Raw genomic sequence first — 25,867 nt, 5'->3', positions numbered from 1 at the left:
AAGATGCCATAAACCGGAGGGCTCAGGAGATTTTTCTGGGGGCTGGGCGCCCCCAGATAGGAAGAAAGACTCAACGTGAATAAGAGGATTTGCAAACATCTGCGAAGACCCGGGGGAAGATTAGAGGGCAAGGATGCCCCTTCCTGGAGCCATCAGGCCCCTTGGCTGAAAAGAAGGTGTTAGGGAGAGCGTGCCCACAGCTGACGGGCTCTCACAGGTGAGGGTAATAAGAGAGGCAGGCGCCCACCTGGGACCGGTGCAGCCTTTGGCATTTGGTGGGGGGAGGCCCCATTAATTTCCACGCAGCTGCAACGAAGGGTCCATCCAAAGATTAGCAAGGCCTGGCAGGCGCTGCGCGAACCCCGTGGGTGCGCTCCGGCCGCCGCCAGGCCTGCCCAAGCTCGCGCGCGTGCCGCGCCCCGGCCGGGCACTCGCGGGACAGCGCGCTCTAGCCACTGCGGGAACTTCAGGAACTTGACTTTCATCTTTGGCCCAAAGCAAGACCTTAGGGTTTGGTGGTTTTGGTTTTTTTCTTTTTTTTTTTTTTTTTGTAAATTGCTGAGTGTGGCGAGGCCCCGCCTTTCCGGGCCGGGCTTTGGCCGCCGGGCCGCCCCTCCCGGGCGGGCGCTCCTTCCCTGACGGCGCTGGAGGGCCTGGCGGCGGCGGCCCGTGACACCCATGGCGCTGCCCGCCTGGCTGCAGCCCAGGTAGGGCGCTCGGCCGCGGCGGGAGGCGAGGAACGCGGGGGAAGGGGCGCCAGGGGCGGGGTTCCATCCCCCCGCGTCCCCCGGCAGCGCGGCGCTGCACAGCCTAGCGCCCCGCACGCCCTGGAGCTCTGCACGGGCATTAGCTGGCTGGGTGCTTTCTTCCCTACCCCCTCCAACCCACCCGGAGTCCTTTCCTTACTTTCTCAGTCCCAGCGTTGCGGGGGAGGTTTTTAGGTCTACCTGCTGCAGAAACACCTATCGCACGTGTAGATTCCAGGGCCCAGTTCCGGAGAAACTGGTTCAGTGGTACTGGGGGTAGAGCCTGGGGAATGTGAGTGTTTACCCAACACTCCAGGTGATTCTTTTGCAGCTTTAAGAAGGATCCTTCTTCCCCACCCCCTCCTCATCTGTTGGATGCCTGTGGGCGAGCTACACTATATCTGCTTCCCAGCCTATTTGCTCTCTTTCTCAGAGATTTCACACCTCCGACGAGGAGAGATCCTTGTCTATACAGGCAGGGCCACTCCCACCACCCTTCTGAACCCCCGGGCACACTTCAAACAATGCTCTGCCTAACTACCTCAAACTGTATCTGTCAATCATCCCTTAGTCATCTCCCCAGCAACCCATTTTTAAACTCAGCTTGACTTCCCTTTTCTGGCCGGAGCCACTAAACTGCTTTCTATGTGTGTCTGGCGAAGGGAACGATCTGCCCTTGCAGATACAATAGGCAGTAGCGGGGTGCTGACCCCCATCACGTAATACATTCAAAAGTCGGGTATGGCCAACTACTGAATGATCCGCCCTTTGGAAATGCCACCGTCACCACTCCCCCTCTTGTAACCCTAAACCAGTCATCTCAGGTTTTGCACTGAGCAGGCCCAGCTACAGCAACACGTGGGGCACATCAAGCCCTCACCATCCTTTTTTTTTTTCCCTCCTCTCCCCCAAATATTCAGAGCCATCTTTGCAACACTTCCTTTTATTCCTTCGTGAGAGCAAGGTTAGAACTTCCTCAAAGCTAAAGTGAATTTTGAAACAGAACCATATTTGGCTTTAAGCAAACCAAAGACACTCCTTTTAGCAGATAATGCATGCTATGGGGCGTTTCACAATCTGCTGTGCATTACAGAGGCAACTAAATTAAAGACTGCTCTGGAATAGTTTTCTCTTGCTCAGGTGGGCCAATAGGCTAGTTAAGAAATGTGTGTATAATGCTGAAAGGATGATGAAGGAAGTGTTTAATGGTATTTTCCTGTATCTATAGGTATAGAAAGAACACCTATCTTTTCATCTACTACCTAATCCAGTTCTGTGGCCACTCATGGATATTTACGAATATGACAGTCCGATTCTTTTCATTTGGAGAAGGTAAAACTCCAAAACAGTTTTGGATTTTTAACTTTGAATCCTTGTTTTCACCCAGTCCTGCTTATATTAATATTTTAACTTCTGTGAACTTCACCTAATATCCTTCACTGCTCTGAAATTTAGTAACCACATTTTTCAGTAACCTTGCTTCCTATTGCAGAAACCAAGCCTTTTTGGAGAAGGGGGCAGGTAAGATGAGGGAAAGGGATTTGGCTTCCCTCTGACTAGGCAATTCGCCCTGAAAACACAGACATGCCTGCCATTGGGGCATGCCATTTCACTCTTCCTTTTTGGTTCTGCAGCAAACCTTAGTGGATTTGAGGGGGCTTGAGGAAATCTGTAAATTCCAGTATAACATTTTGTGCAGGGAAATCAGGAATTCACCAAATTCTTCCCTTGTTTTCTTATCCCCCAGGTTTAAGGTAACTGGAGACTACTAATAAGTGAGAGACAAACTTTACAGTCACCAGGGTTCTCTTTGGTCCCCTTCAGGAGTAATGTGTCCCTAAATAAATGACACATCTTCTAGATGACTCGCCATCTATATGGGAGTTGGTATTAATGGTTTAAGTCGTAAGTTTCCTCCAGTTTTCTCAAAAGTAAAGGTTTTGACTAGCGCTTCAATTTGTAAAAAATGAATCACTAAGTGGCTGTCAAAATAACATTCTGTTCACGCTCCATCCCCATGTGGGTAAGTGTCATCACAGTGTACAAATGTTGGGTGACTTGACCGTTTGAGCAACTGCTGGATTCAGCTAAAAGCAAACACCTAGAATATACCCCGGGGAAAGTCCTGCTGTGCTCATCAATTCAGACTTGTGTATCATAAGGAAATTTAATTCTGGGGTTACCAAACCTGTTTTATGTTGCTTTTTTCTTTTTAATTTTTTTTTAATGTTTATTTTTGAGACAGAGACAGAACATGAGCATGGGAGGGGCAGAGAGAGAGGGAGACACAGAATCCAAAGCAGGCTCCGGGCTCTGAGCTGCCAGCACAGAGCCCTATGCGGGGCTCGAACTCATGAGCCGCAAGATCATGACCTGAGCCAAAGTCGGACGCTCACCCGATGGAGCCACCCAGGCGCCCCGATGTTGCCGTTTTCTTACTGTAAATCTGTAGTTAAAGTCTTGCCTTCAGCGGCCTCCAAAGATACAGCCTAAGGCTTGAATTTCATCTATGAATGTTGGGAGTCTTCAAGCAGAGGAAAAGCCAAGCAGTGGGCAATGAACTCTTTCTTATCCTGCCTGGCCCTTCCAGTGGGAAAAATTGCTTTAGTCAGCAGTGTGTTTATTTCTTAATTATTATCCTGCTGTTGTAATTATAGAAGCTACTTATTAAAGACACACAACCATTCATATGGAAAGCAGACTGAAAACAACCAAGTGGGGGTTCAGTACAATTCCTGAGTCCGTGTATAAATTATAGTAAGTAGCTTAATAGCAATCTAATCACCTGAATGGTAACACCTGCTACCTTTCCTGTCCCAGAGCTGTGTGACTGATAATGCTGTGTTGTAGCCAGTGCAGGGCAGTGGATGAGAGCATGAGGCTGTCTGCCTCAGCCATCATCTGTGAAATGGGGATGTTGATAATAGTGTTCACCTCATGGAGCCGTCGAGCAGCCCTCAGTGCTCGATAGATTACCGTCATGTGAATGATCACGGGACAGTAAAGGCCCAAAAGTCCTCCCTAGGTGTTTCTTAACACAGCGGGATTTCATTTTAGGATTTAAACCAACAGATTTATCCTATTTAGAGGAAGGGTTGTTTTCCCTCTTATTTCAGTTCTCTCCAAACGCAGCAAGGGCTCTCAGCAGCTCCAGAAATCCCCACCAGAGGCCCAAGTTCTAACAAAGATCCACAAAGCACCAACCAAGTATGTATAGGATGCAAACGCTAGATACACGTTATTTAATATCACATTATTAATGCCTTTTCCATAAAGCTTCTCTGAAGTATTTTTCTCATCTTTGTCATTTTCTTGTCCATGGAAACATTGTGAATATGCCAGCTTCTTTAATAAGCTTACCTCCAACCTGTTCACATTTGATACAGTCTAGATTCTACCAGGTTGCTTTTATGCAGGAATTGCTTTACAATATAGGGAATAAATACTATAGCTTTGGCCATGATCCTTCTTTTGCAGATTTTTACTTCTTTTTTTGGAAGAGGAACAATTAAGATGTATTATGATATGAAGTGCTTTCTTTGGTTGCATAGTATTCCTTTTTTTATTTTAGAGAGAATGTGTGTGAGCAAGAGCAAGCATGGCAGAGAGAGAGAAGTTTTTTTTAATGTTTTTATTTTTTGAGACAGAACGAGTGCACATGAGCAAGGGAGGGGCAGAGAGAGAGAGAGAGAGAGAGAGAGAGAGAATCTGCAGCAGGCTCCAGGCTCTGAGCTCTCAGCACAGAGCCCGACGTGGGGCTCGAACCACGAACCACGAGATCATGACCTGAGCGGAAGTTGGACAAACGACTGAGCCACCCAGATGCCTGAAGAGAGAATCTTCAGCAGACGCCATGCTCAGCGCAAAGCCCGATGCGGGGCTGAATCCCAGAACCCTGGGGTCGTGACCTGAGCCGAAATCAAGAGTTGGCACTCAAGCAACTGAGCCACGCAGGCACCCTGGTTGCATAGTATTCTTAGCAATTTAGTAGCTGTTTAGGAAATTTCTCACCTGTGCAATGATTTTTATTTCAAAGTGCTACATAGGTTTGGGTTATGACCTAATTTTTACTTACTGTATCTGTGTTTAATTCCCTGACGCAGATTCCATGGTTGACACTTTTTATGCTATCGGTCTTGTGATGCGCGTTTGCCAATCCATTTCCCTCTTGGAGTTGCTGCACATATGTGTCGGCATTGAACCAAACCATCTCCTTCCTAGGTTTCTGCAGGTAGGTGGTGGTTTTATTTATTTATTTTTTAGCCATGTTATTGACTGTAATCTCTATGCTGTACTTTTCATTCCTGTGACTTATTTGATAACCGGAAGTTTGAAGCTCTTAATCTTCTGTATTTATTTCACCCATCCCCCCAACCAGCTCTCCTCTGGTAGCCATCAGTTAGCTCTCTGTATTTTAGAGTCTGTTTGGGGTTGGGTTTTTTTTTGGTTTTTTTTTTTTGGGTTCATTTGTTTTTTAGGTGCCGTCTGTAAGTCAAATGATGTGGTATTGTGTTTCTCTCTCTGACTGACTTAGAATAATACCCACTAGCTCCATCCATGGTCTTGCAAATGGCAAGATCTCATTCTTTTTCATGGCTACTATTCCTGTGTGTGTGTGTGGTGTGGACCACATCCTCTTTATCCATTCGTCTATGGATGGACACTTGGATTGCTTTCATATCTTAACTATTGTAAATAATGCTGCAATAAACATAGGGGTGCATATGTGTTTTCAAATTAGTGTTTTTGTTTTCTTTGGGTAAATACCCAGTAGTGGAGTTACTGAGTCATATGTTATTTCTAGTTTTAATTTTTTAAGGAACCTCCATACTGTTTTCCATCGTGGCTGCACTAATTTATATTCCCAGCAACAGTTCCCCTTTCTCCACATCCTTGCCCACACGTGTTGTTTCTTGTCTCTCTGACTCTAGCCATTCTGCCAGGTGTGAGGTGATAGCTCATTGTGGTTTTGATTTGCCTTTTCTTGATGGTAAGTGATGCTGGAGGCCATCCTTATGTGTCTGTAGGCCATCCTTATGGTTCCTTTGGAAAAATGTCTATTCAGGTCCTCTTCCCATTTTTAAATTGGACCAGGGTTTTGTTTGTTTGTTTGTTTGTTTGTTTGGTGTTGAGTTGTCTAAGTTCTTCATACATTTTGGTTACTAACTTCTCAGGTATTTCACATGCAAGTATCTTCTCCCATTCACTAGATTGCTTTTTTGTTTTGTCGATGGTCTCATTAGCTGTGCAAATCCTTTTTATTTTGGTGTAGACCCAGTAGTTTAATTTTGCTTTCGTTTCCCTTTACAATATAGTGAGACAGAAGCGTAAATATGTTGCTAAGGCTAATGTCTAAGAGATTACTGCCTATGTTTTCCTCTAGGATATTCGTGGTTTCAGGTCTCATTTGATCCATTTTGAGTTTGTTTTCATGTGTGGTTTAAGAAAGAGGTCCAGTTTCATTCTTTTGCATGCAGCTGTCTCATTTTCTCAACACCATTTTTTGAAGAGACTGTCTTTTCCCCATTGGATACCCTTGCCTCCTTTGTCTACGATTAATTGACCATATAATCATGGGTTTATTTCTGGGCTCCCTATTCTGTTCCACTGCCGGGTGTGTCTGTTTTGGTTCCAGTTCCATACTGTTTTGATTACTCCAGCTTTGTGGTATATCTTGAAATCTGAGATTGTAATACCTCCACTGTGTTGTTCTTCCTCAAGACTACTTTGTCTGTTCGAGGTCTTTTGTGGTTCCATACAAATTTTAGGATTACTGTTTCTAGTTCTGTGAAAATGCTCATGGTAGTTTCATAGGGTTTGCGCTGAATCTGTGCTTTGGGTAGTTGGGACATTTTAATGATACTGATTCTTCCAATCCATGAGCATGGTTCTGCAGGGTGGTTTTAATCACATTATCAGTCTTACAGAATCTGTTTTATACTTTGTACTGTTTCCGCCTCCCTTGACTTAAAGCTAGCAGTTAAAAAGCAAACCCCTGCAAACTTGCAACCCAAGTCACTAATACGAATTCTATAAAAAACAAACAACAAAACAAAACAAAAACCCCCACCTCATTCTAAGACCCTACGTGGTTAGAAGAGCCATTTGGAAACATTCAGGACAATGACGCTGTTGGTCTGTGCAACACTTTAGTGATCCTGTCTTAGGGACAGATTTCCCAGCCACTTCCCATGCTCACTGTGCCACCACCCTGGGCAGTGTAGGACAGAGGAGAGTCCTAGGATTGGAGTCATTCAGACTTCGGTTGACACCTGGTTCCTCTGCCTTTCACTGTGAGATCATATCCACAGTCATTGAGCTGTTGAAAAAGACACCACACAAAATATCTGGCAAAGCGTAAATGATCCAAACAGAAAAAACAAGTGTCCTTCATCCATATCGAAAGAATAGAATACTTAGCCATTTCTTGTTCTTTCTGCCCCTTTTACTGAATACAAATGGAAAGGAGAGATATATGTTTATCTAGTATAGCATCTAATCATAGACTTGGGAATCCTACAGACCTGGATTCAAATCCCACTTCTAGCTCTTACTAGTTGTTATAATTTGTTTTTTCTTATGTCAAGTTTTTATTTAACTTCCAGTTAGCTAACATATAGTGTAATAGTAGTTTCAGGAGTAGAAACTAGTCGTATGGATTTAAACAAAAATTGTTGGGGCGCCTGGGTGGCTCAGTCGGTTAAGTGTCCAACTTTGGATCAGGTCATGATCTCACAGTTCGTGGGTTCGAGCCCTGCGTCGGGCTCTGTGCTGACAGCTCAGAGCCTGGAGCCTGCTTTGGATTCTGTGTCTCCCTCTCACTGCCCCTCCCCTCGCTCACACTCTGTCTCTCTCTCTCAAAAACAAACAAAAAACATAAAAATTGTTCTGAACCAATTGTTCAGAACCAATTGTTCTGAATCATTTTCTCAAGTGATGTGAAAGTAACTTGTATCTCTTGGAGTAACTGAAAAAACAGGTGAGATAATTTCCTAGCACTTAGAATAGAATATCTGGGAGCTATTGCCATTTGTTCAGCTATTTTTTGTTTCCTCTACTGTATCTTTAGCTCTAGATGGCCATGTTCCTTTTTAAAGGCCGGTGGAAGGGAAGGTGAGAAATTCACGGGTGGAGATCCAGTATAGGAAATTATTGCTGGTAAGGTGAGAGAGAGAGAGAAAAAAAAAAATACCATGAAAGTTTAAAAGATGGAAATAGGACTGTAATCCTAAAGAGGCTGTTAAGAACTCAGCATTATAAGTTTATGGGAGATTTTAAATTTTACTTATTAAATAAAAGTAGAGAAATAGTGTTCATTAAGATGAAGACATTTTAAGTGTTGAAATATCAAATGTAAAATAAAAGTCAGGATAATATTTAGAGCCTCACTCCTAATAAGAGAGTAGTCAGCTAGCCAAGACCTAGATGGACTTCCCTTAAATGTATTTCCTTACAAAATAAAAAGGAGTACATGTCTGTCCCAGAAGCAGCATATTTGGGAACAAGAGTTATTGATGTTTATTATATGTTAACTAACACAATGTTTATAGTTCCAACATTCCATCATGCTAATTTTAGAGAACAGAATTAACCATCCAGGTTGAATGCAAGTTGTAGTCTATCATGGAATTATTTTACCTGGAGGATGACCAAGCTCGTTGAAAGTCTAAGTCATGTTTTCTTTTGGCATACTTTCTTTTGGTATTCTTTGGTGTATATTTTTTGGAGTTTTTACTTTCTTAGGCTAAATTGGCTAATATCAGTTTCATGGTGAAACAGCACTTTCAAAATTAAGAGTAATGTTATTTTAGTTATTGACATCGTAAGGCATGCAAGTGAGGCACGGGATAAGTAGACTTGTAAGAAAGAAAACAGAGCACCTTAATTATGCCTAGAAAATGTGCACCTTTTTTATGATTTCCAAAATTATGTAGGCTTGCCTAGTTATATAAATTATTATGTAGCTTAGAAATCTGATGTCTTGGAGTTCCAGAAATTCCAGACTATTTCAATGTGCTTGTATTCACTATTAATCTAATGTGATCTAATTATAGAACTATGGTCAGTGTAATCAAACTATATCCTGGTTTGGTAATTAAAAAAAAAAGGCAAATCTACATTGAATCTTTTTATTCAGAGTGATTTGAAGTGTCTGCTGTTCATGGGGCTCAAATGATTTTTAAGTCTTTTTTGTTGGGAGGGATGACAAGTGAGGGATTTATCACATGAGGGAAGACAGCTACCATTTTCATCCTGGGCTACTATTAATTTTTGTTGTGATTGTTAGCCTTCCTCTTTTTATCTCTTTCAGATTTTATCTGTCCTCTATTTGTGGTATTCATTTACTGTCTTTTCTATAGTTTTCCAAATAGACCTGGTGTTGGAAAAAGCTTTGAAAATCCGTCTCATCATATTCAAAGTTTCATTTTCAACCCCCTTCCTTCATTTGAGCTCTGCAGACAATTAGAAGAATTCCCTCATTATGAGATGACTCGGGAGGCCCCTGCTTTAAAATAACCAAACAAAACTCTAAGGTTGTGTAATCATTCTTGGTTTTCCTGTTTCCCCATTTTTAAGTGAAGAAACTGTAGTTAAGATTGTGGCTAAGCTTCTTTCCACAGTTAGCCTAGCTGATTGCATATAGCATCATAAAAAATGCATTGGTGTGCAACTGCTTTCAGTGGGCTGAAAAACACGTCCACAAATTTGTGATGTCACTTTGCCGTTACCTTTGCGAGACTAAGTTACGACTGAATTATCTTTTTGGGAAACTGGTCTTCCAAAATCTCAAGATAAGTGATTTCATAAAGCAATAGGAAAGTTTAACTAACTGAACCATGTATCAAATGATTGCGGTGGGTTTATAGAAGGTGTGTTTGTGTTCCGTGTTTTGTTCTGTGCATTTCTGGATGTTGTATACACACGTATTTATTTTGATAGGGAAAAGCCATTATTAATTTCTAAAAGCCATTATGAATCACACACAATTGCAAAAGGGGAGGAAACCCATTGACAATAAGACTAAAATAATTTAACGGAATAAAATTTTTTATGTATTTTCAAAATATACAATATACATTAAATACAGTAAACAGTAATAAATTTTATATATTTAAAAAAACACACTTTAGGAGTAAAAGGCAAACCTATAACATAAATCGTTGCTTAAAGACATCCTTTTTGGAAATAATTACATGTCAATTAAAATTATATAGAGAAGGGGCTCCTGGGTGGCTCAGTCGGTTGACCGTCCAACTTTGGCCCACATCATGATCTCACAGTTCGTGAGTTTGAGCCCCATGTCAGGCTCTGTGCTGACAGCTCAGAGCCTAGAGCCTGCTTTGGATTCTTTGTCTCCCTCTCTCTCTGCCCTTACCCTGCTTGTGCTCTCACTCTGTCTCTCTCTCAAAAATAAATATTAAAAAAAAGTTATATAGAGAAATATAGTAAACTTTTAATTTTATAATAAATACAATATATATAAAACATATAAATATGCTTTTAATTTATAAAATGGGAAAATAAAAAAGGTCCAAAAGAAACACAGAACTATTTTAACACATGATAATATAAGTGAATATAAAACTAGGTGTTACTCCTCTCCAACCCCTTCCTCCCAAAAGAGTCCCCATGTTTAGCTTGGTAAAAATAAATAAATAAATTAATTAATTAAATTAAATTTAAAAAGTTGAATTGAGAAATTCATTTATTTCAATAGAGGTAATCAAAATAGCTTGGTTTTCATAGTGTGGAAACACTACCAACCCTGAAATACTGATTTTGAAGGACTTTGTTCTGACTTTGTGCAGAAGCCTGAGAAAGAGGTTTTTATTGATCCTCCTGGATGTCTCAACTCCAGAAGAGGGGAAAATCTCCACAAAACTAACCTTTGTATCAGGATATTAGACTGATATACCTTTAGGAAATCCTCAGAGTAATCCAATTTACTCCTTTGCGTTTTGAGAAATGCTTGAAATTCAAAGACTTCATATAAAATCGAATTAAAAAGTCTAAACTCTGCATTCTTCCTTTGCATTGCAATAAACACTGCTGCACATGTATTCATTTTACAAAACTAAAAATCTATAAATCAAAACACCAGGAAATTCCTGAAATTCCTGTGCCTACAAAACTTCCATTTGTGAACCTAAATTGCAAAAACCATTGTTACATTTACTAATAATCCCCTCCCATTCCTGATAAGGGCAAGCAAGCATCTGCTGGTCAAAAATCCCTCCAAGGATCTCACACAGTCTTAGATTCTGAGAACAAACATGAAGGAAATGCCAACAGAGTATTGTAACGTAAACCCTTTTCGGAAGACCGCCAAGTTGTACCCTGATTTCTTTTTAGCTGTGTGGCAGGTACGTTTTTGCATTGCTGGATTAAATAATCTGGTTTTCCATGAAATCACAGAGATTTTCTCTCCACTTTTGAGTTGAGATCAGGTTTACGTTGTTGGAGATAAAACTGTCCTGGAGACTGTGTCAGGCTGACCTTCTCAATGTTGAATCCTCCTGGGAATGAATGGCACAGTTCACTCTGTAGGTAGGATTTTAGGTTTTTCCTTTTTTTTTTTTTTTTTTTTTGTGTGTTTGATCCATGCAGTTCTTTAGTGTGATCATTAAAAAACTATATTTATAGTATAATTTTAAAGATGCTGAGATTCACCTTTTTTATTCACTGATAGTCTTTAAAAAAAAAATTATTTATTTTGAGGGAGGAGGGGCAGCATGTGAGAGAATCCCAAGCAGGCTCTGTGCTGTCAGTGCAGAGCCCAATGTGGGGATCGATCCCACAAACTGTGAGATCATGACCTGAGCTGAAATCAAGAGTTGGACGCTTAACTGACTGAGCCATGCAGGCGCCCTTTCACTGATAGCCTTAATGTACTAATCACTACATTAAATTATATTTATTTTATTAATAATAGCTTACATTTATTTAGGACTTTTTAAAAAAATTTTTTTTAACACTTATTTATTTTTGAGACAGAGAGAGACAGAGCATAAACGGGGAGGGTCAGAGAGAGAGGGAGACACAGAATCCGAAACAGGCTCCAGGCTCTGAGCTGTCAGCACAGAGCCCGACGCGGGGCTCGAACTCACAGACCGCGAGATCATGACCTGAGCCGAAGTCAGATGCTCAACTGACTGAGCCACCCAGGCGCCCCAATTTAGGACTTTTTATGTGCCAAATAGTTTTCTAAGTCCATGTGCATTAACTAATTTAATCTTCACAATAACCTTATACTAAATATTTACTATGTAATATTAATACTAATTATTATTTCCAGTGTAATTATTTAACACAGAAGTTAAATAAATGACTGAAGGCCACATAAATTGTGGATGGTGGAGTGAAAATTTGGATTTAGGCTATTTGTCTTGAATTCTCAACTCTTCTAAATGTGCTTATTGTATATCTTACCAAGTAGGATATAAATACCCTGAGGCTGGGCCTTGGTCTTATTCATGGCTAGATCTCCCAGGATCCAGAACAGTGCACTTAATAAGTATGATGAATGATGAATAAACAAAAATATACATAAATAAAATTATGTCAACGTTTTTGTCTTACAGAAGAAAGTAATTGATGGTTTTGAACACGTTAAAGATCTGCTTCTAAGGTTCTTGACAGAAATTCTTAGGATGGAAATAGTTTGGGTTATTTAGTAAAATAATAGTCTTTGAGGCTAATTTTTATTTCTTTTTTAAATGAAGTAAGTATAATTAACATACAGTGTTGGGGCGCCTGGACGGCTCCCGTCGGTTAAGCGTCCGACTCTTGGTTTCAAGCTCAGGTCGTGATCTCACGGTTCGTGAGTTCAAGCCCCACATTGGGCTCCGTGCTGACAGCATGGAGCCTGCCTGGGATTCTCTCTCTCCCTCTCTCTCTCTGCCCCTCCTATGCTCTGTCTCTCAAAATAAATAAACTTAAAAAAATTAAAAAACGTAGTGTTATATTTCAGATGTACAGTATGATTCAACAGTTCTGTACTCAGTGTTCATCACTATAAGTGTACTCTTAATCCCCTTCATCTCTTTCACCCATCACCCCACTCACCTCCCCTCTGGCAACCACCAGTTTGTTTTCTGTATTCGAGTCTGTTTTTTTTGTTTCTCTTTTTTTTCTTCATTTGTTTCTTAAATTCCACATTTGAGTGAAATTATATGGTGTTTGTCTTTCTCTCTCTGACTTATTTCACTTAGCATTGTATCTTCTGGGTCCATCCATGTTGTTGCACATGGCAAGATTTTGTCCTGTTTAATGGCTGAGTAATATTCCATTATATACGTGTACACACACACACACACACACACACACACACCCCGTCTCTTCTTTATCCATCTATGGATGCACACTTGAGTTGTTTCCATATCTTGGCTATTGTCAGTAATGCTACTATAAACATAGGGGTGTGTATATCTTTTCGAATTAGTGTTTTCATTTTCTTTGGGTAAATGGAATTCCAGTGGAATTACTGGATCATATGGTATTTCTATTTTGAATTTTTAAGGAACCTCCATACTGTTTTCCACAGTGACTGCACCACAGGCATTTTCACCAACAGTGTACTGATGCTCCTTTTTCTCCACAGCCTCACCAATACTTGGTATTTCCTGTGTTTTTGATTTTAGTCATTCTGACTGATTGATATCTCCTTGTGGGTTTGATTTGCATTTCCCTAATGATTAGGTTAGGGATGTTGAGCATCTTCTCATGTGTCTGTTGGCCATCTGGATATCTTCTTTGGAAAAATGTCTATTTGGGTCCCCTGCTTGTTTTTAATCAGATTATTTGGTGTATTTTTGGTGTTGTATAAGTTATTTATATATTTTGGATATTAATGCCTTATAGGATATAGCATTTGCAAATATCTTCACCCATTGAGTAGGTTACCTTTTTGCTGATGGTTTCCTCCCCTATGCAAGAGACTTTTATTCTGGTTTAGTCTCAATAGTTTAATTTTACTTTTGTTTCTCTTGCCAGAGTAGACCTATCTAGAAAAACATCTCTATAGCTGATGTCAAAGCAATTATCACCTATGTTTTTTTCTAGGATTTTTATGGCCTCAGGTCTCACGTTTAGGTCTTTGACCCATTTTGAGTTTATTTTTGTGTATGGTGCAAAAAAGTGGTCCAGTTTAATTCTTTTGCATGTAGCTGTCTCATCTTCCCAGTACCATTTGTTGAAGAGACTGTCTTTTCCCCACGGTGTCCTCTTGCCTACTTTGTCTTAGATTAGTTGACCAGAGATGTGTGGGTATATTTCCAGGCTCTCCTGTTCTGTTGATCTATATCTCTGTCGTTTGTGTCAGTACCATACTGTTTTGACTAGTACAGCTTTGTCCCGTATCTTGAAATCAGGGAATGTGATACCTCCATCTTTGTTCTTCTTTCTCAACATTGCTTTGTCTGTTTGAGGTCTTTTGTGGTTCCATACAAATTTTCGGATCGTTGGGGCACCTGGTTGGCTCGGTTGAACATCTGACTCTTGATTTCAGCTCAGGTTATGATCCCCGGGTCATGGGATCAAGCCCCACATGGGCTTCATGTTGAGTGTGGAGCCTGCTTAAGGTTCTCTCTCCCTCTGCCACACTCGTGTGCTCTCTCAAATTAAAAAAACAAATTAGGATTATTCTAGTTCTGTGAAAAATGTTGTTGGCATTTTGATAGGGGTTGCATTAGATCTGTAGATTGCTTTGGGTGGTGTGGACATTCTAACAATACTGGTTCTAATCAGTAAGCGTGGAATACCGTTCCATTTATGTGTCATCTTCAATTTCTTTCATCAGTGTTTTATAGTTTTACCTTTATCTCCTTGATTACATTTATTCCTAGATGTTTTGTTATTTTTGGTGCAATTGTAAACATGATGGTTCTCTCTTTTTTTTTTTTTTAATGTTTTATTTATTTTTGAGACAGGGAGAGACAGAGCATGAACAGGGGAGGGTCAGAGAGAGGGAGACACAGAATCCGAAACAGGCTCCAGGCTCTGAGCTGTCAGCACAGAGCCCGATGCGGGGCTCGAACTCCCGGACTGCGAGATCATGACCCGAGCCGAAGTCAGCCTCTTAACCGACCGAGCCACCCAGGCGCCCCAACATGATAGTTCTCTTAATTTCTTTTTCTGCTACTTTTAATTCTAGAAATTCTCTCTATAGAGGGAATAGTTCATAACTAAAGCTGCCATTTATAAAGTCACAACTTAGTTTTTAGTCACTGCTTAACTTGGAATTTAGGATTCCCAAATAGAACATAAAAATGCAAAGTATTTTTATTTTATAGTTACCATACTTTTTTGAGTATACCACATTATGACAATGTTTCATTTGGCCTAAGTTACTGGTTGTTTTTTGTTTTTTGTTTTTTGTTTTTTTTATGGTGCTTTTATTCTACCTGGTTTGAGCTATGCTAAACATTAAAAAACCATTAGTAATTAGTCATGTTCTCTTAGGATTTGTTTAAAATGATGAAGTGCTAAGTTCTCACAGGTGTAAAGCTCCAAATATCTGGGCAAATTATTATACATAAAGGCAAGTAATAAATTTAAAAAGTCTAGTCTTCAAAAGTGTTTTGGTGTTGATTTAGAATATCAAGGAGGTTCTTGTTTTAAGTTTAACTTTTTAAAAGAGGCTTTTTAAAAAAAATTTTTTTTTAACGTTTATTTATTTTTGAGACAGAGAGAGACAGAGCCTGAACAGGGGAGGGGCAGAGAGAGAGGGAGACACAGAATCTGAAATGGGCTTCAGGCTCTGAGCTGTCAGCACAGAGCCCGACGCGGGGCTCGAACTCACGGACCGTGAGATCATGACCTGAGCTGAAGTCAGATGCTTAACTGACTGAGCCACCCAGGCGCCCCTAAAAGAGGCTTTTGAGGGGCACCTGGTGGCTCGGTTGGTTAAGCATTCGACTTCAGCTCAGGTCATGATCTTACAGTTAGTGAGTTCCAGCCCCCCATGGGCTCTGTGCTGACAGCTCAGAGCCTGGAGCCTGCTTCGAATTCTGTGTCTCCCTCTCTCTCTGCCCCTCCCAGGCTTGTGCTCTGTCTGTCTCAAAAATAAACATTAAAAAATTTTTTTTGAAAAGAGGCTTTTTGAAAGAATAGACTATAACCTGGATATTAGGCATGAGGATAGCCCATGAAATGACAAGGGGGAAAATGTCTTTGTGCTTCAGAACGAGGGATTTAGAGTCACGTCGTCTAGATTTTTATCCCAGATCTGTAGGCAAGTCACTTTCACTTTGTAAGATGCAAGGCCCTTTATAAAAGGCAGAAAAAAATTAAAACACTTATTTCTTAGAGTCATTGTGGAGATTAAATGAGGTATGGTGTATGTTTGGAACCTTACACAAATTAACCGGTAAATATTGGCTGTTCTCAATTTAAGGATAGCTCCAACTAGATTCTCCCAGTGTATTGTCATCGAATGGTCAAGTTAGAGTTGAAGAACCATCAGATAATTTATTTTATTTTTTTTTCAACGTTTATTTATTTTTGGGACAGAGAGAGACAGAGCATGAACGGGGGAGGGGCAGAGAGAGAGGGAGACACAGAATCGGAAACAGGCTCCAGGCTCTGAGCCATCAGCCCAGAGCCCGACGCGGGGCTCGAACTCACGGACCGCGAGATCGTGACCTGGCTGAAGTCGGACGCTTAACCGACTGCGCCACCCAGGCGCCCCCCATCAGATAATTTAATTGACGTTGTAAGAGGTGTTGTCACATATTCCATATGTATGTATGTGGTTGTGGGGTTTTGGGGCATGTTGATTGCCAATTTCTATGCAATTGGGATTGCATCAGTAACAAGTGGTGATTCTCAACAGGGTGAATTCTATTGTCCAGTAACATTCTCTGTTTTAGGAGATTTCCCCCTCTGTACTCATCAGTTAAGGGGCAGTCTGACATCATGGATAGCTTACAACTCCGGAAACCAAAAAGCTCGGGATCTATATGTTTCTAGGTCTGCCACTAGGGCAAGTCACTTCTCTGGTTCTCCAGTTTCTTATTTGTAAAAAAGGTAGGATTGGGCTAGAGTGGACCCTAGAGATCCATCTTATCAAGAGGTATTTAGGTCTTTTCTTTCTGTAGTGAGCCATAGAATTAGGAATATGTGTTGTTATGTACGCATTCATGTGTATATATCTTCTGAGATTTTTATCAGAAATTAGATGATTTTCCTAATTAGCAGGCACTGACCAAACGGAAGATTAGGTGGTTCCTAAGTACTTATTTGCTCCTCAGATGTTCGCCTAAAATCTTTTATCTGAAGGCTGCCGGGTGTCATTGACAGCAAGCTTGGATCATTTGGTAATTATAATTGCAGTTAAGTATACTTCTTTATGTAAATATAAATTAAGAAACTAGGGCATTGTAAAGAAAGACTAACACAATAAATACAGCTGTGTAGATAGCTTCTCTAGATGGACTATCGTATGAATCATATGCAATTCCCTTAGCCAAGCAGAGACCCTCTTGACTCAGTGTTGCGGTCATAAACATGCTGATAGAGCATGTGGGCCCAGTGTTGGCAAATCTTGGATTTCTCTGCAGTAGGTGATTTTCCAGGATTAACAAGCCTATGATTCTAAGTCACGGATTATTCCTAGATCTGCCTCAAAAATAAAGACAGCTATTGAAAAATATAAAGCAATCCTCCTTCTTTAAATCACTACTATGCTCCTTCAATCTCCAGTACATTTTCCTTTTACCACTGAAAGCAAAGTAAAATGTTCTCTTAAAAAAAAAAAAAAGAAAAAGAAAAAAATTCAGCCTATACAGGGGGTATTAATGTAAGAAGTCATGTTATATTTAGATTGGGGAAGAAGAATGTGTGTTTTGAGGTCAGTAATTGGAGCTAAGCCATAAGTGTGTGAATTCTCAATGATTTGAAAATGCTTACTGACTTGGAAAAAAATGTGTATGTTGAATTCTTTTCATTTTCCACTGGCTTTTAAAGGTTAGGATTGTATTACTTCTCTTCCCCCTTAAAAAAAAATGCTACGATGACTTAGATGAAATCGAAATTTCTGGGCCCATTATTCAAAACCCTTCACAACCCAGCCCCAACACCTTTTTTATTTTATCTCCTATTATTCCCTTCTCTACACTTTCCTCCAACTGTAGCCTCCAGGGGTTCTCATTACTCCCCAGTACACCTGCATTTTCACACCTCTGCCTCTTTGCTTAGTCTGCTCCCCTGACCTAGGATGCCCTTTCTCTTACTCAGTCTACCTGACAAACTCCCGTCCCTTCTCCCAGATCCCTCTGAAGTGTTACCTGTCTTCATGAGTCTCTCTAGATCCTTTCCCAAAGCAGGTGTCTCCCTCACCTGTGCTCCCATACAGAGCACTTTAAACGACACCATTATTCACACCGTGTCAGAATTCTGTCCTCACATTCTCCTACCTCTGCTTCCCGCGAGAGCAAGGACCATGCTTTCTGCCAAAGTGAATAACAACATGTGTGCCTTTCTTGCAGGGGGAGAGCTATCCCGATTCAGATAAAATACAGGTTTTCTTTTCTTTTCATTTGTTATATATAATTTGGAGAATACAAAATGCAAAAAACAAAAAGGAGGAAATGAAATGGACCTCTAACCCTACTCCCTCAGAGGTTATATTAACAGTTTAGTATACCTATTTCCAGTGAAAGCATACTTTTAAGAGGGACTGGGGTGTTTAAAATTAGAAAATTACCTACATGCTTACCAGATGATCCTAATTCTTGACTTTGCTGTTTCTTTGTTAGCTCACAGAGAGAATAATCATCCTCTTTGTGGTGATCACCAGTCAAGAGGAAGTCCAAGAGAAATACGTGGTGTGTGTTTTATTCATCTTTTGGAATCTATTGGATATGGTTAGGTAAGGAGGCAAAATAATCTCTTAAAACAAAGCCAAGTTGCTTTTCTACAATGCAACCAGTAATAGCCGCCTACGTTTGGTTACTGTGAATGAGAGAGAAAAACATAACCCCTTTGCAAATTATTTTATCTTGATATGGAAATGTATTTTTAGCGCTTTCCATAATGGGCATATCAGAGATAATGAAAACCTACTGCGGTATTACAAGAGCAAATCAGCGCATTCAGGTTTCCAGCAGAAAACTTGGCAAAACACCAGTTTGGAATAAACCTCACAGCTGTTTGCTAATGAAAGGCATTCCTTGCAATTGCTCTGGTCCATGTGACTCTAACAAGCAAAGCAAGACTTTTATCGTATCCCAGTCAGGATTTCCAAAGTTGCTTTCTGTGAGTTCCAGAATATTTTAAATACAGGACCTCATCTCTCTGGGGGGAAAAATGCACCTCCACATGCATTTATTTTTTTATTGAAGTATAATTAACGTACAATGTTATATTAGTTTCAGGTGTACAACATAGTGATTGGACAGTTCTATACATTACTCATGCGGTGCTCACCGGGATAAGTGCAGTCACCATCCGTCACCATACAATACTATCATAGTATTATTGGCTATATTCCCTGTGCTGCACTTTTCGTCTCCAGGATACATTTTGAATACAATTCCACTGGGTTTGAATGACTTTTTGAAGTTATTTTATGGATTCTTTGGGAATCCTTGAACCTCAGGTTAAGAATCTTTTCCTCTAGATGATCTTCAGTTTCCTTCTATGTCGAAAACTTCTCAGAGATGGGTCTAGTCTTACCTTTACCAGCAGTGGGGTGAACAGTCCCCTTTGCCCAGAGGCTCATCTTGGGGAGGTGTCCTAACTGCGACTTCAGCTTTCACAATTGAGACCTGCCTCTCCCACTTGCAAGGTCTGGATGTGGTTAGGTAACAAACGAGCCATAGCATTTTAGCTGAGGTTATGTAAATTCTTTGTTTATTATATTGTCAGTAACCTAGCTGAGTTAAAATATTTCTAAATAATAGGTTGAGCCCCTAGAGTGAGTTAGAATGAACTATTTTATTGAATTCTTTGTGGATATAATTTGTGTAAGCTATTTCTCATTTTTAACTGATAGTTTTGTAGAGTCGGGGCAAATTCCATGGACTTCTGTAGCCCATGACTTTGCGTTCCTGAGACCAGGAGCCCCATCTGGGACTGTGACTTTCTGATGTCTTGTTCTCTGTTGTGCCCGAATTTCTCAGTGCCTGTTCAGTCTCAGATGAGCTCGGTTAGACCCATTAGAGAACAAAATGACTTAGCATCGGGAGCAGCATCATGATGTCCGGAAGGACTTTTCAACACAGAAGATCTTAGGATGAATCTCACCTCCACTACTTGCTATATAATCTTGGACAAATCACTGAGCCTTTAAAAACAAATAACAGAATTAAGATAATTCATGTACCTTAACATTCACCCTTTTAAAATATAAAATTTGGGGGTTTTAGGTATTCAAAGATGAGTATAACTATCATCACTAATTCGAGGACATTTTCATTGCATTCAAAAGAAACCACAAGCCTGTTAGCAGTAAAGTCCCCATTTGCTCCTCCTCTCAGCCCCTGGTAACCACTAACATACTCTCTGTATGAATTTGCTGGCATTTCATATGAATGGAATCCTATGGTATGTAGCCGTTTGTGACTGGCTTCCTTCACTTAGCATAATGTTTTCAAGGTTTATCCATGTTATAACACATAGCAGTATTTCCTCTTTATGGCTGAATAATACTCCATTATATCGATATACTACTTTTTATCCTTTCTCTAGTTGATGGACCTACTTTTTGGTTATGAGGAATACTGCTATAAACATCCATGTACAAGCTTTTGTGTGCACAAAGACTTTCATTTCTCCTAACTTAGAAGTGAAATCCCTGAGCACCTAACTAACCTTTCTGAAACTCAATTTCCTTTCTCTATGAAGTTGGGGAGGAATTATCTTCCCAGCTTACCCTAGAATGATGTTTTTGTAAATGCAAGGACTAGAAATTTGCCCAACCTAATAAAGGCATCTATAAAAAATCTGCATCCAAGTGATTGTTAATGTTGAAAAATGGATGCCTTCCTCCTACACCCAGGAATGAGACAAGGATGTCCACTCTTGCCACTTGTGTTCAACATTATACTGGAAGTTCCAGCCAAGTTCTGGCAATTGGGCAAGAAAATTATGTGAAAGGCAATCATATTAGGAAGGAGTGAAGTCTCTATTGGCAGGTGATATGATTTTGTACATAAATCATAAGGAATCCACTAAAAATATTAGAACTAGTAAACTGGTAAAGGCCGTAGAATACAAAACCAACATACAAAAGTCAATTGTATTCTATACACTTGCAATGGCCTATCCTAAAATAAAATTAAGAAAAACCGTTTCATTTATAAAAGCATCAAAAAAAAAAAAAGTACTTAGGCATAAATTTAGCAAAAGATGTGTAGAATTTATCCCTTGAAAACTATAAACTATTGTTGGGAGAAATTTAAAAATATCTAAATAAATACAAAGATAACCCGTGTTTATGGGCTGAAGACTTAATGTTGTTAGGACTGCAAAACTCTGCAAACTGATCTACACATTCGGTGCAATCCTTATCAGAATCCCAGCTGGCTGCTTGGAGAAAATTGCGAAGCTGATCTTAAAACTCGTGTGGAAATTCAAGGAACTTAGAATAGCCGCAGCAATCTTGAAGAGGAAGAACATGGTTGGACGACTCACACTTCTCAGTTTGAAAACTTCCTACAAAGCAATAATAATCAAGAATGTGATCCTGGCATAAGGATATACCATAGAATAGACTTGTTAGTCCAGAGATTAAACTCTCACGTTTATAGTAAATTGATTTTTGACAAGGTTACCAAGACAATTGTTGGAGGGCAAAAAGTCTTTTTAACAAATGGTGCTGGGACAACCAGATGTCCGCCTGAATGGACCCTTACCTCCCACAATACACAACAATTAACTCAAAATGGATCAAAACACTGAATGTAAGATCTAAAACTATAAAACTCTGAGACAAACACGTAGGGGTAAACCTTCATGGTTTTGGATTTGATAGTGGATTCTCAGACACCAAAAACACAAGCAGTGAAAGAAAAAAAGATACATTGGACTTCATCAAAAGTGGCTTTAAACATATGAGAAGATGCTTATCTACTCTTGTACTAAAAAGGAAAATAGGGCGCCTGGGTGGTTCAGTTAGCTGAGCGTCCGACTTTGGCTCAGGTCATGATCTCGTGGTTCGTGAGTTCGAGCCCCGCGTTGGGCTCTGTGCTGACAGCTCAGAGCCTGGAGCCTGCTTTGGATTCTGTGACTCCCTTTCTCTCTCTCTGCCCCTCCCCTGCTCACGCTCTGTCTCTCCCTCTCTCTTAAAAATAAACAAACATAAAAAAATTTTTTTAAAGAAAAATAGATGCTGTTTTTCACTTAGATTGGTAAAAATCAAGTTTGATAACCTGCCATGTTTAATGAAGGCTCACGCTGTTGGTGTATAATATCTGTACCCATAGATAAGCAAATGCAAAACTATTTAAGAGAATACATAAGAAACTGGCATTGGTCACTGCCTCTGAGGAATGGAATTGGGGTCTTAGAAGGGGAGAAAGATTTCGTTTTCTCCGTGTTTTCAGTGTCAGATTTCTTGGGTTTTTGTTTGTTGGTTTTGGTTTTTTTTTTTTTTTTTTTTGCTATAGTATGCATTGCCTATTCCAGTAGTTCTCAAAGTATGAACAGATACCTGACCAGTGACACCAGCATCACCTGGAACTTGTTTATAATACAACTTCACAGGCTCTACCTCACATTCCCTAAATGAGACACTCTGGGGAGAGGGCCTAGCAATTTGTGCTTTGCCAAGACCTCTGGGTGACTCTGATGTATGCTTAAGCTTGAGAATCACTGCCCAGTCGGAGAAACAAAAAGATGTGTGCTATTTCATCTATTACATCACGAAGGCAGGTATAAAACCACCTACTGCACCTAAAACGAGATTCTAGGGTCAGTTCTTTTAATTGATCATAAGACAAGGCAAAGGGATGCCAAACACGGATTTAGAAGTCACACCTTTATTTTAAAAATTCATTCCCTAGATATTTACGAGTCTGTCCGTCTTAAAACACCTAGCCATGTGCTCCATAAAATGGGCTTAGCTTCTGAGTGGAATTGAAGTCACTGATCAGGGAAGCTTGTAACTGTAACTCACTGAGGGATAGGAGTTACCTTTTTCTTTGTTCACTTCCATAATTATCCATGATCCACCCCCCGAGACAAACCAGGCTGACACAGTTCCCTTCCCCTTATTATTAGTTTTTTAACCTCTTCTCCTGCTTAAATGCTAGGAAGTAAAGTTTGGACTTTGCACTTTCCAGTTGTATTTCTGTGTTTAATTACAGTGTAAGCTATTTTCTTCCCTTGTTATTTCCCAGACATCAGCAGGAAATGATGTTGATGAGCTCCTTGTCTCCTTTTAGGTACACTTACAGCATGTTGTCAGTCATAGGAATATCCTATGCTGTCTTGACCTGGCTCAGTCAAACGCTGTGGATGCCGATTTATCCTTTGTGTGTTCTCGCTGAAGGTAAGCAAAGAGTGACTTTGCAGTGTTGCTTACTGACAAAGCAATCTAGTTATAATGGCTCACTAAACTTTTTGATGATTAAATTACTATTTTTGCTACCGCTGACGGCTGACCCAGTGTATCATTCCTGGCACACTTCCCTTGATGCAAAAAAGCCGAGCATTAAGAAACAAAGTTGGAGGGGGCAGCAGCTTTGCTCAGTAGACAAAATATTGGGTGAGGAATGAAGACATCTGAGTACAGGCCCTTAACTTCATTAACTTGTTATATGAGTTGTAACCTTTCAGTGTACTCATCCAAAAGGGGTTTAACATTTAGTGACTCAGTGGTTATGTTTAATGCATAGAAACTCAGTTCCCTCTGGTGGGACTGTTTTTCCTACTTAACTGTCTCCCATGCATCACACTCTGCCAGGAATAGACTCTACCTTTATTTTTATTTTTATTTTTTATTTTATTTTATTTTATTTTATTTTATTTTATTTTATTTTATTTTATTTTATTATTTTATTTTAATATAATTTATTGTCAAATTGGTTTCCATTCAACACCCAGTGCTCATCCCAACAAGTGCCCTCCTACCTGCTCATCACCCACTTTCCCCTCGCCCCCACCCCCCACCTATAGTTTGTTCTCAGTCCTTAAGAGTCTCTTATGGTTTGCCTCCCTCATTCTCTGTAACTTTTTTTTCTCCCCTTCCCTCCCCCATGGTCTTCTGTTAAGTTTCTCAAGATCCACATATGAGTGAAACATATATGGTATCTGTCTTTCTCTGCCTGGCTTATTTCACTTAGCATAATACCCTCCAGTTCTGTTCGCATTGCTGCAAATGGCCAGATTTCATTCTTTCTCATTGCTGAGTAGTATTCCATTGTATATATAAACCACATCTTCTTTATCCATTCGTCAGTTGATGGACATTTAGGCTCTTTCCATAGTTTGGCTGTTGTTGAAAGACTCTACCTTTAGATCAGTCATCAGTTTCTCAGGGAAGCCTTCCTCAACTTTCTCAACTCAGTCAGTCCTATCCCCCACCCCCCAGTACAGCATCATGAATCTGTCTTTTACAAGACCTATCTCGGGTGTAATTAGACATTTGTGTGATTCTTTGATTGGTGCCTATTTTCTGTCTCACCTCTGATATCCTTGGGGATATGAGGTTGTCTGTGTTTCCTTGCTTTCTTTCTCTTACATACCCAATATACATGCCCAATAAACACTGAATGAATTACTGAATACAATATAAAGTAAGCTAGTTACTTAGCTTAAATGTAAAACTAAAACTTAAATAATTAATCTGCCTGCAACAAGCTTGAGGATATTAGGGGAATATATACTTCCTTCTGTAATGGATTTGGCAGACTGGTAGGGAACTTTCTGAAACGGACATTAAGAATTTTGAAAACAGAAGGCATAAACAAATTAAGAAAGCATATTGAGATAATTGAGGGAAAATATACAGAAATAAATTTAACGTAAAATGGTGACATTGGTGATAATCTTAAAGGGTATACATTATACCCACATGTTTTCTATTTGCCAATGACCAGAGAAAATTTATATTATAATAAATCACAATAGGTAGAACTTTAAAATGTGTTTTGCTTTCAAAAGAATTACTAATTTTTAGAAAAAACTATGCCAAGAGACTCTAGAGAATACTCCTGAAAATTGTAAAACAAAACAAAACAAAACTGAATTACTTATTTCTTTGAGAATGGAGTCCTTCACTCATTGAAACATTTATTAAGTACATTCCTTTGTTGTATCATATGAAAAATACCATAAAGAATATACAAAGGAATAAAGTAGAAATATGACTGATCTTTTCCTAAACATAAAGGATGAATAGCTGTATAGAAAGCTTTTTCATTCTTGTTATTTGGTAATGTTAAGTCTTCTCCTTTCTGGGAAATCCATGTTCCTGTATGTTTGCCATAAAACCTATTTCTTTTATTGAAATTAGATTCATAAACTTACTGCAATTAAAAAGCAAAGTGTATGCAGAAAGAATCCTGGAAGCATATGTGACAAAACATCAATAATGATTCTGGGGGCACAGAATATAGGTAACTGTAGTTTTATCTTTATGTATTTCTATAGATTTCAAATGCCTCAAAGTATAAAAATACGTAGTTAAGACAATCTACCTGACTTTTGATAACTCTAATATTTTTTAGTAATCTTTTTTTAGTTTCCCATACAATAATATAAAAGACAAAGACCAAGTTCTTTAGATAACCAAATCAACTGTTGATACTGATAAAATGCTGGAGACTCAGGTGCAGCAAGTGGAAATCTTAGATGGCACGTGTTGCTGTCAACTGCAGATCCTGGGTCCATGACCCTCATTGTGCTCAGGCTTCTCTAACAGCTTTGGTCGCCTGACATTTCCTCGGTCTTAAAATTAAAAAAAAAAATTTTTTTTAATGTTTATTTTGTTTTCGAGAGACAGTGAGAGAGAGAGAGAGAGAGAGAGAGAGAGAGAGAGAGAATGTGAGCAGGCAAGGGGCAGACAGAGAGGGAGACACAGCATCATCCAAAGCAGGCCCCGGGCTCTGAGCTATTAGCACACAGCCCCACGTGGGCTCGAACTCATGAACTGCGAGATCATGACCTGAACCGAAGTT

General features: G+C 39.8%; 1 protein-coding gene across 2 annotated transcripts in view; it reads left to right on the top strand.

Moving 5' to 3' along the window:
- The first annotated feature begins 601 nt into the window (after positions 1 to 601).
- The window catches only part of HACD4 (3-hydroxyacyl-CoA dehydratase 4), a 63,339-nt gene continuing 38,073 nt past the window's right edge, over positions 602 to 25,867 (top strand). For both annotated transcript variants that reach the window (XM_047064947.1, XM_047064939.1), the window contains exons 1-5: positions 602 to 707; positions 1,975 to 2,078; positions 4,850 to 4,977; positions 18,503 to 18,615; positions 23,132 to 23,238. In XM_047064947.1, coding sequence (XP_046920903.1) covers positions 679 to 707; positions 1,975 to 2,078; positions 4,850 to 4,977; positions 18,503 to 18,615; positions 23,132 to 23,238 — 481 coding nt within the window. In that variant the 5' untranslated portion in view covers positions 602 to 678. The remainder of the gene's footprint in view (positions 708 to 1,974; positions 2,079 to 4,849; positions 4,978 to 18,502; positions 18,616 to 23,131; positions 23,239 to 25,867) is intronic.

The sequence above is a fragment of the Lynx rufus genome, unplaced genomic scaffold (assembly GCF_022079265.1).
Source record: "Lynx rufus isolate CCGP_SWC_20201006 ecotype Redwood Valley unplaced genomic scaffold, mLynRuf1.p SCAF_10, whole genome shotgun sequence".
NCBI classification, from domain to species: Eukaryota; Metazoa; Chordata; class Mammalia; order Carnivora; family Felidae; genus Lynx; species Lynx rufus.
This window is presented reverse-complemented; position numbering and strand designations above follow the sequence as displayed.